General features: G+C 44.0%; 1 protein-coding gene across 1 annotated transcript in view; it reads left to right on the forward strand.

Moving 5' to 3' along the window:
* The window catches only part of ABCA12 (ATP binding cassette subfamily A member 12), a 104,852-nt gene that overhangs the window by 36,631 nt on the left and 52,285 nt on the right, over window positions 1–15,936 (forward strand). Inside the window, exons 5-11 of the mRNA XM_072931868.1 lie at window positions 6,117–6,264; window positions 8,563–8,651; window positions 9,690–9,799; window positions 10,505–10,690; window positions 11,524–11,702; window positions 14,598–14,710; window positions 15,754–15,850. Of these exons, the coding sequence (XP_072787969.1) occupies window positions 6,117–6,264; window positions 8,563–8,651; window positions 9,690–9,799; window positions 10,505–10,690; window positions 11,524–11,702; window positions 14,598–14,710; window positions 15,754–15,850 (922 nt within the window). The remainder of the gene's footprint in view (window positions 1–6,116; window positions 6,265–8,562; window positions 8,652–9,689; window positions 9,800–10,504; window positions 10,691–11,523; window positions 11,703–14,597; window positions 14,711–15,753; window positions 15,851–15,936) is intronic.

The following is a 15,936-nucleotide window of genomic DNA, read 5'->3' on the forward strand; positions in this document are numbered from 1 at the left end:
AAATAAGGAGGTGGAAGTGGAAGGTCTGTGGGCGAGCAAAACCAGCTTGCCCAGTCTTAATAAGCATGGAAGTAGATTCTGTCTGCTCTGGGCTGGTCTTATTGCAGAGCCTGAAGTGCTTGGGGGAAGAATTGGGCAACAAAATGAAATGCTTCTTCCATGGAGGCCACAGAGGGAGGAGTGGCTGTGAGTTTGCTGCTTTGACTGAAGTGTCCTAGGCAGGCAGCTGAGGACATCATGAGAAAACAAGGATCCTGTTGTTGTAAAGATAAAAAAATGCAAGCTTTTAAACCTCACCCAGCCACACTGGGTATCCGGGGGGCTTGGATGGATTTATCTGGGGTCCTGCTGTGCTTTCATTTCAAACATCAGGAGATGCAGAAGGAGGCTGTAGTGAGGTGGGGATCAGTCTCTTCTGCCGTGTCTCAAGTGAAAAGATGACAGGAAACAACCTTAAATTATGCCAGGGTAGGGTCAGATTAGATGTTAGGAAAAAAATGCACTGAAATGTCACAGCGATAGAAGTGTGAGGGCAATTAAATACACTCTTTTAATAGGTAAGGCATAAGCCAGCTGGATATTCATGTATAAAAAGTGCCCTGCTTAAAAATTAATCTCGTCCCATAGATTTGATGATTTGGTTTTGTTTTTAGAGAGAGATTCAAAGTCCTAGCATTAGCATAAAGCTTTATACAGAAAAAATAGGCAGCTTAAGTTGTTGCTGATAAATAGATGTGAACAAAGCTGGAAATGGACAGTTGCATGTGGTTGGAAGGGAAGCAGGATCTTTGTTATGTCATGAAACAGGCACTTTTGTCTTTTTGGCTGTTGAAAAAGCAGAAATCAAAATTTAAAATGATGCTGTGTGATAATGAGAAAGACTAGAAGGGAACTCAGAAGGTTATGTGTACATAAACACAGCCAAACATTTGGCATAGAAAGTTGGGAGGAGGTGACCAGAGCAGAAAATATTCTCACTAGAAGTTTTTGTGACTCTTGAGAAAAATATAGATCACAGTTTGGGGTCTTTTGCTGCTCTGGGTTAGACCCCACTGCTCAGGGGTGATTTTAAGGGAGCTTATAGGAACACAGCACAGAGTGTTCCCTCCACTGCAAAAATCCTGAAAGGTTTAAGATTTCTTCAGCCAGAAGCTGAAGGGGTTTGAGCCATGTGATCATTTAAGTAGCTGCTGACAAATCTATTTTTGTGAATTGTCTAATTCTTTTGAAATCAATGTCTGCTTTGTCCTGTTGCACTAAGTTCTACAATATTTTGATATTTGTTACAAAAATGTGGTTTCGGTCCTTTTTGCTGGTTATGTCCTGATCTCACTGTGCTTTGCTGTCCCTGTGTTGTGAGGAGTGATCATTTTTTCACCCTTTTACTCACTGATTCCTTACTTTATTTATTTATTTATCAAACCACTTTTTGGCCACCTTTTCCCTAGCTGAAAAGTCACAGTTATGATGTTGCCTTGTATGATTTGATTGATTGAATGCATTTCCAATTAAACACAATACTTCCTAATGAAGCCATTGGCTCATTAATGCCTCCAATTCACCAGTGGCAGAGTTGAGGTTCGGATGGGTTTTTTATGAACTATGGGAGGAATTTGGAAGGACTTAGAGCTTAGGACTTAGGTAGTGTCAGAGTGTGTGAATGTTGAAGGCAAGCAAGTTTTTTCATGCCCAAGTAGTGGTGACATGACTCTAAACTAAAGGTGGTAGAAACCAGAAAAACTCAGCTGGGGGCTGCTGTGGTCATGATGCTGTGCCTCTGATCTGCTGAATTCCTGGCTGGATCAGCAGATGGCTGGACTCATCTATAATGCAAATGTCACAAACCTGAGTGCAGTGGAAGCAGCAAAATCAATGTGGCAATGTGAAACATGGTCCATTTAGGTTTAAACATTTGGGTCAGTTTCAATTAATCTTATAGACCATAGTGAAATAGTAATTTTCATCCCTCTTGTGTGACATTTAGAATCCCCCTGACATTTCTCATTGGTATTATACCAAGCATCTTTACTTGAAGAAAACAAAATGTTTTGCTTGTGTTGAAGGGAAGTGTACAGGAATTTACAACATTCAGAAAAATATGAGAAATTAATTTTCTTCTTTTTATTCTGAATGAGAGCAAATGGGGAAAAGCCAGAATTTCCAGTGGCATGTGTGCATTAATTGGTATCTTATGTTTGTTATTACTGCTCTGCATGCCTTGTTCCTTTCCAGCTCTTGGAGATGTGGCTGGCCTGGTTAGATGCTACTAAACAGGGAGAACTGGCCCATGCAGCACCGAGCCCTTGGCCTCCTCTGCCCTTTGGGGTGCCTTTTTCCTTCAGTTTCTGAGCCCTTCTCTCAGTGGGGATAGAAAATCAAAACTCTCTGTCAGAAGACACAGTAAAAGCCTCGGCACTTGGGATTCTGCTGCTGGCAGACCCAAAGTCAGTCCTTGCTAGCAGGATACAGATCTAGGCTTGGAGTTTGGTTGCAGAGGTGTCAGTTTGGCCAGAAATATGACAGAATGGTTTCTCAGCTCAGTCATGTGGCATCAGTGGGTGCAGTGATCTCTCCCCCTTGACTCATGGGCACTGGTAGTGGGACCCTTCAAAGGAAATTTTAGTTTTAGCAGATTAGGAGGTTTAAAGCTAAAGCCAATGGGGAGATTGAAAAAAGAATTTTGTCATGTGTTGTGGATCTGCTCTAGTGTGTGATGTGGGATCATAAAGCTGGGGCTTCGATATGGCATTGCTGTAGGTTTGAGTGGGAGAAGGAGCTGCCTGTGGAAAACAAAGGGATTTCCAACAGTAGAAATACTGCAAAAGTCTCTAGTGAGAGTGCTGCACTTCAGACTGGGAAACTCTCACCGTGGAAAGACTGTCCTTTACAATTTGTATGTGCAGAGCAGGTACAACTCTCCTTCTGTCACATTTGGTAGCTGGTGCTTACACTGTGCACTGATGTCACTGGTGTGCTGGATAAACCTCAGCCAAGGCAGGGACAGGTCAGTATGGAGATCTCCTGAAGCAACTTCCTCCCTGGGCATCCCTGCAGTGGTCACAGGGCCAGCAGGGAATTCATCTGTGTGGGCAGGACAGCCCATGTGGCTCTGTGGGGTCACATCTCCTCACCCAGAGCAGGGGGATGGAGGGCAGGAGCATGGGGCAGGGAGAGCATTAATCTCATGGCTCACCTTGGCATCAGTAAATTCCTTCCTTTGCAGGGCTGAGAGCCAGCGTGGGTTTAACTTACACCACATGGGAATCTGGCCCAAACATTTTGAGTTTTTCTGTGTCACAGTCTTTCTCAAAAAACTTCCTTAATTCTCTAACTGCTGTCAGAGCCCAGGCCTCTTCCAGAAGTGTCCTCCCTGGCATTGCCACTGCTCCTGTGCCAAAAACATGGTGGGGTAACACTGGTTCATGCCTGCAGTGACTCAGGGATGGATCAGGCCCCATGGCTGCATCCAGCTGCCAGCAAACTGCTCAGCATCTACTGAGAGCTGGCAGAGCCTCAGCAAGTGCCTCAACCTCATGGGCCAAGGATGTCTTCACAGGCATTGTGCCACCACCACAAGTGGCAGCACTTCCAAACTTCAGGTCACAAATTCCTGGCTCTTTATATTTGGGGCTGCTGTTTCAAAAGAAGAAGAACTGATACCATCACTGTGTTCTGACATTGAGCACTTCACTTGTGATAGAGTAGCTAATTGTTTAATTGCCCACTTAGTTCAAAGTGTGGCACTTTTGAGTCCAATTCTAGAATTTTGTTATTATTATAGTTGTACCTCAAGGAAGAGTCTTCCTCTGATCTGGATTCGTCAGGATCTCTTGCTTAATCATCCCTGTAAACATCTGGCATGTCTCTGAAGAAGACCAGTGCTCCCCAGACCCATGCTTGTGTTCCCCTTTCAGCTTTACCCTGAGGAGTTACACATCTTTAGCTGCTCCTGGCCTACTAAGAGACATGAACTTAGCTCCTGGCTGTGTGGTTGTTGGTAGGTGTGGAGGGCAGTGAAGGGTGGAGCTCCACACATCATTGTGGCTATGCCCTCCATCCCAGGCCTCATGGCTTCCCACATCTTTGAAGCTTCATTTTGGTGGGGACACCGATCCAGTGAGGTCTGTGGTGTGCATTTTTCGATTGGTGTGCAAGTCAATGCCCTGCATGGGAATGAGGGTGTGGGAGAGGAGAAGGAAGATGAGAGGATGCCCGTGTGTGCAGAACGTTGTGCAGGGTTGTAATTGGTGATCCCAAAGGGCAAGACATGGCAGGGATATTCACACAAGGATGCTTTCAGATTAAAGTGCCCTGCTCTAAAGTTTCCCTCATGGGCAGCAAATTAATTGCCCTACAACATCTTTAGAATGATTGTTGCTTGGTCCTGTGGCCCCAAGACCAGAAGTTCTGCCTGTAGGGATAAGGGAGCTCTTTTGCTACCCTTGGTGCTCTGAGGTTGCTGGGAGCTGGTTCAGCCAGCTCTGTAACTCCTGAAGGAGGGAGGGTGTAATTCCTGAGGTGGCCTGAGGGATGCAGGGAGTCCTGGGGGAAGCTTCCCACAGCAGGGAGCCTTCTCCTCTGGCAGGTATCCATGTACTTTAATTTTCTCTTGTACTCCTAATTCTCCACTGAGGTGTAGAAGAGTATCACACCACCATCAAAGTTGGCGCCTGTACCTCTGCAGGTCTCAGGGACCTCTGTACTGGTTGCTGTTTTGCCCAAAGCAATGGGAACTCCTGTGCTAAACCATGAACTCTTGTGTTCTGACCCAAAAGTGCAGTGATCAGCTGTGCTGAGGAAAGCTTAGGAAAATCCAGTATCCATCAAGGAGACCAACAGCTATGGAATCCACCTACCCCTGCCAAGCCCTCTGGGAGCATCTGGGGTTTGACCACTGCTATAATGAATAAATGCTGTACAAATGTAGTACTGTGTCCTTGTTGGAGGGGTGAGAGATAAACCTGTGCCTGGGTGAGAGTCTCAGGTCATCTTTGAAGACTAGAGAGCAAGGTAATCAATTACCACAAGCCTGCCCGCAGGCCTTCAGCAAATCTGGCTCCTTGCCATAGCAGAAATAATAGCAATGTCCTTTGCCAGGTAATTTTCCAAATGATTGTTTTAAATAATATGTTGCCATGATCCAGCAAAAGAGTTTGGAGATTTATGAGAGCATTTGTCTCTGAGAGGAAGAGCAGCCGTGAACTCTGCGGGCTGGCAGCGAGCAGCGCGGGGCAAGTGGCACATAAAACACTCAAGTGTCTCATTGCTCAGGTCCACTCTGTGTCTGGAGAAACGGGAGACAGGGACACAGATCTCATCGCTCAGCACTGGCTGCCAGCGTCCCAGGTCACCAGGCAGATGGTGCTGGAGCTGCTCTGAGCTGGGAGGGTGCACGGGGGGTGGTGCTGATGGATTGCTCCTCTGCCTTCTCAGGGCAGCTCTGCTCAAAAAGCAAAGGTGTTTGTTGGTCCTGGATCCATTGCCCCTTCCTGTGGTAAAAGCTGAGAAAAAGCCCTGTTTTAACAGCTTGGCTTGGAAATAAAGATTGTGGCATTGTGTAGAAACCAATCCAACAAGTCTTGGAGAACATGTTCTCATGGGTGCTTACTCTGGCCATGTGCCTGCTTTCACTTTACTTTTTTTTAAGGCAGAATCAGCATATCTTAGTCTAAGGGATTTTTTGTCATTTCTTTCCTGTTGTTGGATTTTGGAGTGAAGGGGAGATATGTGCAGTTGCTTCAGGACTGACAGCATGACTATCCTATGAGCAAATAGTTTGGCTCTTCTTTCTGTTAACTGGGACCCTGAACAACTGGGTCTAGTGGGAGGTGTCCCTGCCCATGGCAGGACCATTGGAAGTGGACAGCCTTCAAGGTTTCTTCCAAGCCAAATCATTCTATGTGATGTGATGACTTTGTCAGTGTTCAGGAGGTGCTTGTAGTGGGATTTGGCAGATGATATTGCCAGGGTGGAGTCAGTGAAAGGAGCCTCAGTGAAGCTAAGAATGTGTCCTGTTGTTTAAGAAGGGGAAATAGCACATCCTGACAGAAACATATGGCCAAAATGTGCATGTCCTCATCATCATAATGGCATTGTCTCTCTCTTTCTCCCTCCAGGTTACCTTGCACCCCGAAACCTTCCCAGTGCAGGCTTCTTCCCATTCCTGCAAACAGTGCTGTGTGATTCCGATGCCAGGTGTAAAGGCACACCATACACACCAGAAGATCTGCTGCCAAGACTTAATGACATCTCACCCCTCGGACTGTAAGGGAATCTGAATATTTCCAGGTGTTAGGAGCTGTAAAACAAAGCCTGTTTTGAGGGGGATGGAGCATCCATGCATGTCTGTGTGTATGTACAAATTTGTCCACAAAAGATATACCTCAACTACCTGTTCTAACAGATGTCTGACACTTAGAAAAGAGAATATCAGCTGCACTGGACACTTCAGAAATAATCAAATTAGGGACAGCTCTCAGGAACTGTCCCAAACTGTCCCTAACTGTCCACTGATTCAGGCTTGAATCTTCTATTGAAGGGAATTTTGCTCCCTGAGAAAAACTCTTCAGCTCACCCAGATCATAGCAAAGGAACATGTTTTTGCACTGACCTGACTGTGGGTCAGGTCAGTGATAAGACTTGCCCCCAGAGCAGCCCAGAATGTTGATCTGCCACTGAGAGGGACCAGTTCAGGATGTTTTGGCTGGAAGTTTGGATGTTAGTTCTGGAGCAACTGCTCTTTGAGCAGGTACTCCAAGTGCCAGCCAGAATGGGTGTCCTCTCTGTAGGCCATCAGACGTGTTGGGAAACACATGAAAATGCAGAAACAATTTTTGCCCACGCAAGCACAGAGATTTGCAGCATGGAGCTGGCTGGGCATGTTTTGTTGGAATGTCCGTTTGCTGAAATGGAAATGCTCAGTGGGACCATTTCAATTCTCCATGTTCCAGCTGAAGTCAAGTAGCATTTGCTTTGAGGCATGCCAGCCAGAGTAGTTTCTACATCTTGGCTGCCCAGTTCTGACAGACCCCTGGGGAACATGCCACACAGAGGCCTGGCTGGTTCATGGAGAGCTAAAAATCTGGGCATCTCACAATGGCCCTGGTTACTCATGTTTGCTTTCAAGTGAGAGGCTGCTCCATGATCAGAGTCTCAAAATCCCCCTTGGCCACAACTTGAGAGTATGAAGAGCTAGAGTAGGCCTCACCAGAGAGCACATCTGGCAGTCTTGGGGTTGGTGGCTCCTTAAGGATCCTCCTTAGTTCAGAGGGAATAATTTCTCAGGCAAATTCAGTGGTCAGAATCTCTCCATGAGTGGGAAGGATGACTAAGGATGTGGCAACTGAAGTTGCACAAGGTGAATCCTAACCAAATTCAAGGCCACGCAGCAGAAGAGAGGAGGGAAGGCAAAGCCACCTGGAAATTGGATGCCTGGATTCACAGCTCTGTTCCTCAGTGTCATTGTTTTTCCCTAGCATGTTAAACAATGGTTCATTTAGGGTATTGAAGAAATAGGAGCTTCTAGTGCCAAAGCTGGAGGTCTTCCATGGGTTTGAATAGCTACAAATCCTCCTTGCTTTCTGCTTTTGGTTTCTGAAAAGCTGTTTAGGAAATAAGTGGGTTTTCCTGCCAAATGAAAACCAAAGGATTTGGCCAAATTTTATATCAAGAACATGAGTTATTCCCAAGCATCTTGACCACTCTTGATGCTCGCGGTTGTCTGTGGGAATTACCATCATAGATATGTGGTCATACCACCCCTTGCATGGTCAGTGTCAGCCTTGGTGTGTTCTACAAGGAAAACCACCAACTATTAAGTAGCCACAGCAAAACTAGCAGGATGCACCAGAGTCTAAAACCTCAGGAAAAGATTCCTTGGGAATTCCTTGGGAAGGGGAAGGTTCCAGATGAATAGGTGCAGCTCTGCCTCAGGGGTGCAGGATCCCCATTGGTGAGTTTGTCACAAAGTGTTTGAGCTGTGGCCCTTCACAACCTGGATATATTGTTTTGTAATATTCAGCTAATCCAGGTTGTTTTTCTTTCTCCTCTCCCACTGTACAACTCACTGAAGCTCTTGTTAAGCTGTTTTATAACTTGTCCTAAAACTGTGTATAACCAGAGGTCAGCAGAGAAAATGAACAAGGTTCTCCCCTTTGATTCTGTTCCTTAGAGTCACTTACCAAGGTGTGCGTGGTAAGATTGCTTAAAATTTCTCTTAATAAAAGGGAACCAAGTCTAAAAATCAAGCTCAGCAACCTTTTCTCCTGTAGTGAAATGTATAGGAAGGATGAGTAAGGTCCTGTTGTCTGGAAGGATTTCTTGGTAAGGCCATGCACTTTATAGCCATGGAGTTCTGTACTTTTCCTTCCCCAAAATATATGCCAGGCCTCCAGAAGGAACCAGGCTTTTGCATAACCCAGATTTCAACACACCTGCCATGAAATCCAGCCATTGACACATTCTGAGTTAAAGCAGTAAGTTAATTAGAAGAAATTCTGGCAATTGTTACAGGTGTCTTTTCTTTTTTATTCCTTTTTTCTACTTTTCTTTTTTTTTTCCCAGCAAGCGCAGGAGCTCATCCCGTGTAGCCAAGGGCAGGCAGCCATCACCATGGAGTGCAGAGGTTCCTGAAAGCAGGAATGCTTCACTGGGTAGGTTACTCACTGCTCTAGGAAATTCTGCACTTTGAAAGCAGATCTTTTGAAGATCTCTGGACAGAGCTGCAATTCTTAGAGCACTGCTGAAATTATTTATGTGTTTCACAGAGGCACGTGACCATGGCCATGACATTTGTGTAAATTCTTGGGAACAAGTACAAGTAGCTGTAGAGAAGACTTTGGAATTTGGCCAAGAAACAAGGATTAAATGGTTGTGTTTCACAGGAACAGTGCAAGATCACAGATTGATTGGACATTAATTAGAGACCTGGCTATTTATGGAATGTTGCCCTTTTACTACCCACAAATTCTCCATAAACAGCTTATGATTTTTTTTTTTTCAAAAGGGTTTTTATCCACAGTTATCCAGCAAATAAGTTGTCTTCTGTGCCAGAGTGGATATTTATTGTTGGTGATGTTCTCCTCTGATGTGATTCTGTTTCTTGAAGGAACTTTCAGTCTGAAAGTTTCCATAAAATCATTACAATTATTATTTATTGATGGCAAGGCTGGTACAATCTGCAAGCCATCATGATAGATAGTCCTTTCTGCAGGAGGCTCACGATGAAATGAATTATTACAGATTTGCATTTTCCTGTTCTGCTCCAGCCATTCACTGTTCCAATTAGCATTCCTGCCAGCACCCTCCATGGTGCACAGACAGAAAAATGTAGAATGCAAAAGGGACCAAGTGCAGAGGCGTGGGGAGGGGAAAAGTAAATCAATGAACAGTTATGGGATCTACTGACTCTTGCTAATGGTCAGGGAGGAAGTCAGTTCTGCATTTTATTAAAAAAAAAAAAATTTAAATGATAGGTCATGGCCCCATATAAAAAATTACAGTGTCATCCAGAATTTAATTGTATCAAAAAAAAACCCTAAAGTACTTACAGGTAGCCATTGGCTGTACCTTTGGAAACAGATTGATAATGCTGTAGCTGACACAGGTAGCTGTCCTGTGTCCTGGTTTTATGTAGCAAAGAGGTTTTAAAAGCCATAAGTAAAATACAGTGTTTCAAACTGTTATTGCAGCATTTGGAGATTTGGTATCTCATGGAGAAAAAAACCTTCAGAATGTTTCATCACCATCCAACTTGACTTCCAGCGCCCACACGTTCAACAAGATCTTCAATTTTGAGAAGGTAAGTCTGTATTTGCATAATAGCTGAGCATGAACATTTATGTATCCTCATATTTAAAGAACTAGAAGCTCAAAGTACCAACACACAGCTTTTGTTGCTTATGTGAATGAGCTTGATTTTGGAACACAGTGATTGTGGGTGGATTTTTAAGCTTTGTGGTTTTTTGTCCTCTAGGCAGAAACCAGGCAAACCTTGAGACATAATACCATGAAATATAAAATACAGTCACACACAAGAAATACCCTGAGATACTTTGTTCAGAACTTGTGAGAGTTAAGATGTTTGCAGTATATTTTCTTTATTATGAAATTAAAGATATGATACAGGCTTTGACATTCAAGTATTTATTTGCTCATGATAGTCCTGCAGTGGCATCAGAGGCACTGTGTGTTTATTGTATAGGTATTTAATATTTATAGAATTCATTCCTTTGTAATAGAAATTTGTTACAATGTAGTGGTCACTGCTTTTGTGGTTTGGTGTCAAGGCCTACAAACACTTTTGCACACATTTCTCTTTGTAATAGAAGAGGAGTTTGAAGGGTTTTAGTGATGTTGTTCAGCTGTTAGAATTCTGTCTATGCTGTGACCACAATGCTTTTCAGATGTCACTGCTATCCCTTAAAAAAGTCTCATCACTGCATTGAGCACCATCCCAAATACAGTGTTGCTTTACAGCCCCCTGAATGTGTTGTTGTTCTTTCAGAGCCAGCCCCAGTACTCCAGTGCAGGGAGCCTCAGGGCCCTGCTGTGCCAGGTCTTGTCGCGGTACCTGGCGCATCCCGGTGCCACGGGAGGGAGCATGGCAGCCAATATCCGCCACACCTTCTGCTTCACCAACTCCTCGCTTCTGGAGTCCTTTGCCCAGGAGTTCAGGACCCAGCTCTCCCAGGTGAGTGCCTGGGACCTTCCCTGGGGGCTGCAGCTGGGAGCTGTGGCAGTTCACACCAGTCAGGCAGGGTTGGGAGCTACAACACGGCCCCTCGTGGGCAGGAGTTGCTCATCTCTGTACCCAAGTGCAAGTAGGGCACAGTGAGGCTGAGTTAATTCTTGTGCATGGGGTTAGCCCAAAGACCTTCCAGGCTGAGTACATGGCTTGGAAAGCCAAGGGTCATCCAGCCATCAGCTCATGGCTACTAAGGGTTCTCACCATGCCTGGGCCTTGCTTTTCATCATTGTTTGCCCTGCTGCAGTGGCAGGTCAGTAGAACAGCATGAGGATGTGGTGTAAATAAGAATTTTTAAACCTTGGGAAAGCAATAAATTTAATTGTGTATTACCTCAGCAGTATAACTGCATCCAGTGACTCCTGCATCTCATCCAACAATTCATGATTGAAGCAGTACTTGTCTCTGGGAAAGCAATATAATTAGAGGAAATTAATCCTTTAAAGATAAAGCCTTTTTTTTTTCCTTTTTTTTTTTTTTCTTTGCCAAGGTTAGGGTTGATATTAATTGTCTTGTATTCCTAGTCTTTGGACTGTTCAGCTCATTGTGAATCGTAGGGCTTGTCTAAACAGAGAATTTATTGTACAACCTGGGGTGTGAACGTAAAACACAGTCACACTCTCAGTTATTTCCTGTCCTTTGAATGTATTGTTTGCAGACTTGCATACAAGTGCAGTGCCAGCTGAAAAACGTAAAAGGACCCCCTAGCAGCAGGGCTTCTGGTTATTAAATAATTTCTTCTGGTTCTTAAATAATTTCTTACATTTTTATTTCTTAAGGTGCAGCACAACACAGAGTACCAGGAGACCTTCGTCAGTGAAATGGTCTCATTTCTGACACTCGTCTCCCACGTGCAGAATGACACCTCTCTGTGGCACCTGCTTTTGCTGGCCCCAGATGTGTTTCAGGGCAACATGCAACTGCAAGACATAATTGATTTCCTTCAGAATCCAAGCAGGTAAAACAGAGAAACTGGCAGGAGAAGCACTGAAAGCTGGTGGGTTTGTGTACTGACCTCTAAGGACATCACCTATCCTCTTGAAAGAAGGGTGTTACCTTAAAGGCATTATTTGTGTGGGGAATGATGCAGCTCCATGCTAATGCAACTCTAAAGGTGTCTGTGGACTGTGAGCAGTGTGTTGTTTTTCAGTGACTGAGTTCTCTCCCAGCCTGTTTAGAGGTACTCTCATGCCCTTGTACAGATAGAAAAGCTGGTGAGTCACAGGCACTGCCTTTGGTGGAAGAAAAACCCTCCTGGCTGCATGAAGAAAGCAGCTGGCTGCTTCTTTCCAGAAAAGCACAGAGCGAAGTTCAGGTTGCTTTGGAACACCTCAAGCACTTGTAGGGGAGCCATAATGTTGTTTTTTAAAACTGATTACCCAATATACTGCTGGGTTAATCTTTCAAGACTGGTCCCAAGAAAGCAGAGAAGAGAGGGAGCCTGATTTTCTTCCATATGGGCTTAACACGTCTGACTTGCAGAAGAAAGTGCCAGTTATGTATCTGCTTAGTGGTTATATGAAAAACAGAGCTGTCTTAACTGCATTATTTAACTGTACTGAAATATTTGATGCAGTTTGCACCTAAGGCAATACAAATTTCTAAAATGGGCTTAGCCTTGAAATCCGTTTCCTGGGCTGTAGTTTGGTTAAACTCTCCCTAATCTCCAGAAGACCTGAGTTACTTAAGATTAGGGGACTCTGTTCCAAATCATCTTCTGGATGTGTGACTGACTCTGCTATAAAATATTCTGGATAGTCCAGTTGTTGCAGTACTTGGAGGACACCAAGAAACTGAGTGTCTTCAGACTGCTTTTTGTCTTTAGCTTGCATATATGAGCAGTTGTGTTAAGAAGCCAAAAGAGGTTGTTGAAGCTTTGCCACTTAGATTGCACCCAGGCTTAGAGGGACTCACTTTTGATCACTGGTGTGTTGCTGAGGCACTTAGAAACCTGTACATTTAATATCAAGGTAATTTTCCATGCTGCATTGTGAGACCCATGTGTAAGGATAATGTCCTTATCCTTAAAGGAGTCAGCAGCAGTGTGGCAAGAATTGTAATTTTATTCAGAAGTGTTTTGTTCATACTGCTGTTTCAGTCACAGGATTATTACATTTGTGCTTTTACTGGCTTGCAGAACCCAGCCTGAGAACCAGCCCTGTTGGAGTGCCCAGGGAGGATTAATATTTACTGTGCTGCTCTGCTTTGCTCTCCAGCTACAGAGCTGGGGGAAGTTATCATAGGCACGACAAAGAGGCACATAGAATTTCATCACCAGAACTGTGCAGTGCTTTTATGCCTGGCATCTGGCACTGTAAATGCATGAGTAAAGAGTTATTGCAAAGAGATTGCACAAATAGAACTTTTAATGATGCTTACAATAGCACATCTTAGCGAGCCTGGCCACGTCTCTTACTCAGGCAGGACTGAACTGCTAAAGAAATGCTGTACAGGGATTTGGTTGTTTTTTTGTTTTCTGGGTTTTTTTGTCGGTTGTTTTTTTTTGTGGTAGAAAAACAAAGGTGTAGAAGAGAAGAACTTTTGCTCATTGTTGCGTCTGTATGAACCAAGTGATAAACACCACCAGTGTGAAACAGTAACTTCCAAGTCATGAATCCTACAGAAAGTTTTGTGGCAAATTTTATTACTCACAAAAACCCGGTTTGCAGATTGATTTCACAAATGTTCCTGTTCGTTGCTCTAAGATAGTTTTTCAGCTGAGCACGTAAGCTGAGCTTTTTCTCTAAAGCCAAAGTCTGCAGAAACCCTGCAAGACTGAAATAAAAGGGCAGCAGCATCACTTTGTTTCCATGTTTGCTGCATTCTGATATGCGTGATATGCATCCATTTTTGGCAAGCCTGTTCCTGCCTCCTCCTTGGCTCTGCCATTGCTCAGCTAAATATGTCATTTATAACTGGGTTTCTTCCCCTCTAAGACTCTTACAAGCACATCTGCAGAATGAAAATGATGAGCACCAAGCCCACAAAGCCTGCATGGAGACATTATGTTAAATTAGGAGAGAAGAGATTCCCGGTGCTCTGTTCTCAGTAGCAGCCTGTTCCCACAGATTAGTATGTATTTATTCATGCCACTGAGATCAGCCCAGCCAGGTTCTTTGTGTATCACCTGCAGAACTTCAGGCAGGTAAGAGAGAGATGGTACATTTCAGTGACCCCACAGCTACAGTGAAGGCTGCTCTTTGTACAGGAGAAGAAAAAAGGACTAATAATCACAGTGAAGTTTTCAGTAACCTGCACACCTGAGCAGGCGGTCCTTTAAATTAGTTCCTCTGTGATACAATATGCCTGATTATCAGCTTGTTCCCTCCTAAGACTGAAAAACATTCCTTGCTTCCCTGTCAGCCTAGCTGTTACAGCATGAAAAAGGGAAGAAGATTTGGAAATGGCAACAGTTATTTGTGATTGCTTCTTCCTTCCACAGATGTTTTCCCCCCTGGGATCCCTGCTCTCCCTGGAGCCTTGTCTCATTGGTTCTTGGAGTTTTTTAGGAGGAAATTCCCCTGCAGCAGTGAATCACATGGCTGGTGTGTCACCTGGGTGTTTTCTGAGACCTGCTGGCTGGAGTTTAGTGCCCTGTAGATCTTACATTACTCTCTGAAAAAGTGCACCTAATGAGTGCCACCCGTGTGTTTGTGCTAATACACCACCATGACTTTCCCATCAAAGCCCCTGGTGTTTGTATCTTGTGCATGATCAAACAAATAATTAAAAATAGGGATGATATCCCGTCTGTCCAACATTTTAAGAATGATAGGCTGTATTCCAGCTATTTCCTATTAAAGCACATAAACCTGTAACCACAATATATTTTCTTTTTCCCCCTCTCCTTCAGTGTTGTGCTGGCAGCTCAGAATGTCTCTGCATCTCTTGTGGGTGATGATAGATTCAAAACTGTTCAGAATGAGGTTACAGATTCTCCACATTCCCTGAACTGCTTGGAGCAAGGTAAGACTCCTCCACAGAGTCATATCTCTGCTGAAAACCTGTGGTGCTGAGGAGAAGCAAACTGCAGGCTAATAAATAACCATACAAATTGCACACTGTTCAGGGCTCAGCATAATGGGTTCTTCCTTCAGCTTTTTACAGATGCAAATAAAATGCCTAATTTCAAATGGAAAAGTAAAAAGGCTTGAGTTTGTCAGTAGACAATGAATTAACATGAGTTTGCAGCCTCAGTGGAAATGGGGAGCAGTAATGTTTTACCTTGATTTGCTTTTTTTGGGGGATGATGTCAATATCTGTCTCTGGTTGTGGACTCTGTGTAACTCAGCTTGGTGCAGCAAGGCAGGGGCTGGGGCCAGGCTGCACAATGAGCTGTTTACATCCAGATGAGCCATTCCTTCAAATCCCTGTCCCTTCCAGCAGATGTATCCCACTCTAACTGGGGATCTGGGAACAGGCAAGGGGAAGGAACTAAATGTTACAAGGGACAGATGGGGATTGCAGTCCCTTCTCTACTTGTTTCGTGGAGATTGTGGAAGTTGAGGTGGGTAAAAAGAAAGATGAGGTGTGCAAGAAGGGAAGACATGGAAAATGGCTGGTGAGAGGATTGGACACATGGGGATATCAAGATGAGTGCAAATGACTGTGAGAGACATAAATGATGCTGCAGGCAAAGCTTATGTGTGTGCAGTAAAAAAGCAACCCTTAATGAAGGAAAGGTACCATAATAAATACTTGGCCACCTTATTCTGCACTACTGACAGCAAAGTGCTCCTAAAGCAGGAGACCTCTGTCAGCATCCAGATCCCAAGAATATTGAACTGTTCCTGAATTATTTCAGCACAGAAAGTCACTTCTAGGATGCCATCCTCACTTCCCTTGAAAGACCAGGAAGAGTTACACCCCAAAAGAACACTCAGGATATTGTGGCTTGTGGTAGGAGCCTAAATTCATATGTGAATATGAATAGATTCGCCATCATAGCACTTCTCAGGTTCCAGAATTACGTTATCTTTACTAATATGATCTTCACTTTTTTATTTTAGATAAAAAAAGAAGTTGGGTGACCAGATCTATTTGTAATTCCTTTGCTCACGGGAAAGACAATCACACTTTAGTATCTGAATTGGAGGAAGTTCTAAGGTGAGACATTAGCTAAAGGGGTATTACTAACAGTGTAATTCAAATATATGATCTTTGCTCTAAATCACCTTACATTTCCACTTGCA

The sequence above is a fragment of the Taeniopygia guttata genome, chromosome 7 (assembly GCF_048771995.1).
Source record: "Taeniopygia guttata chromosome 7, bTaeGut7.mat, whole genome shotgun sequence".
NCBI classification, from domain to species: Eukaryota; Metazoa; Chordata; class Aves; order Passeriformes; family Estrildidae; genus Taeniopygia; species Taeniopygia guttata.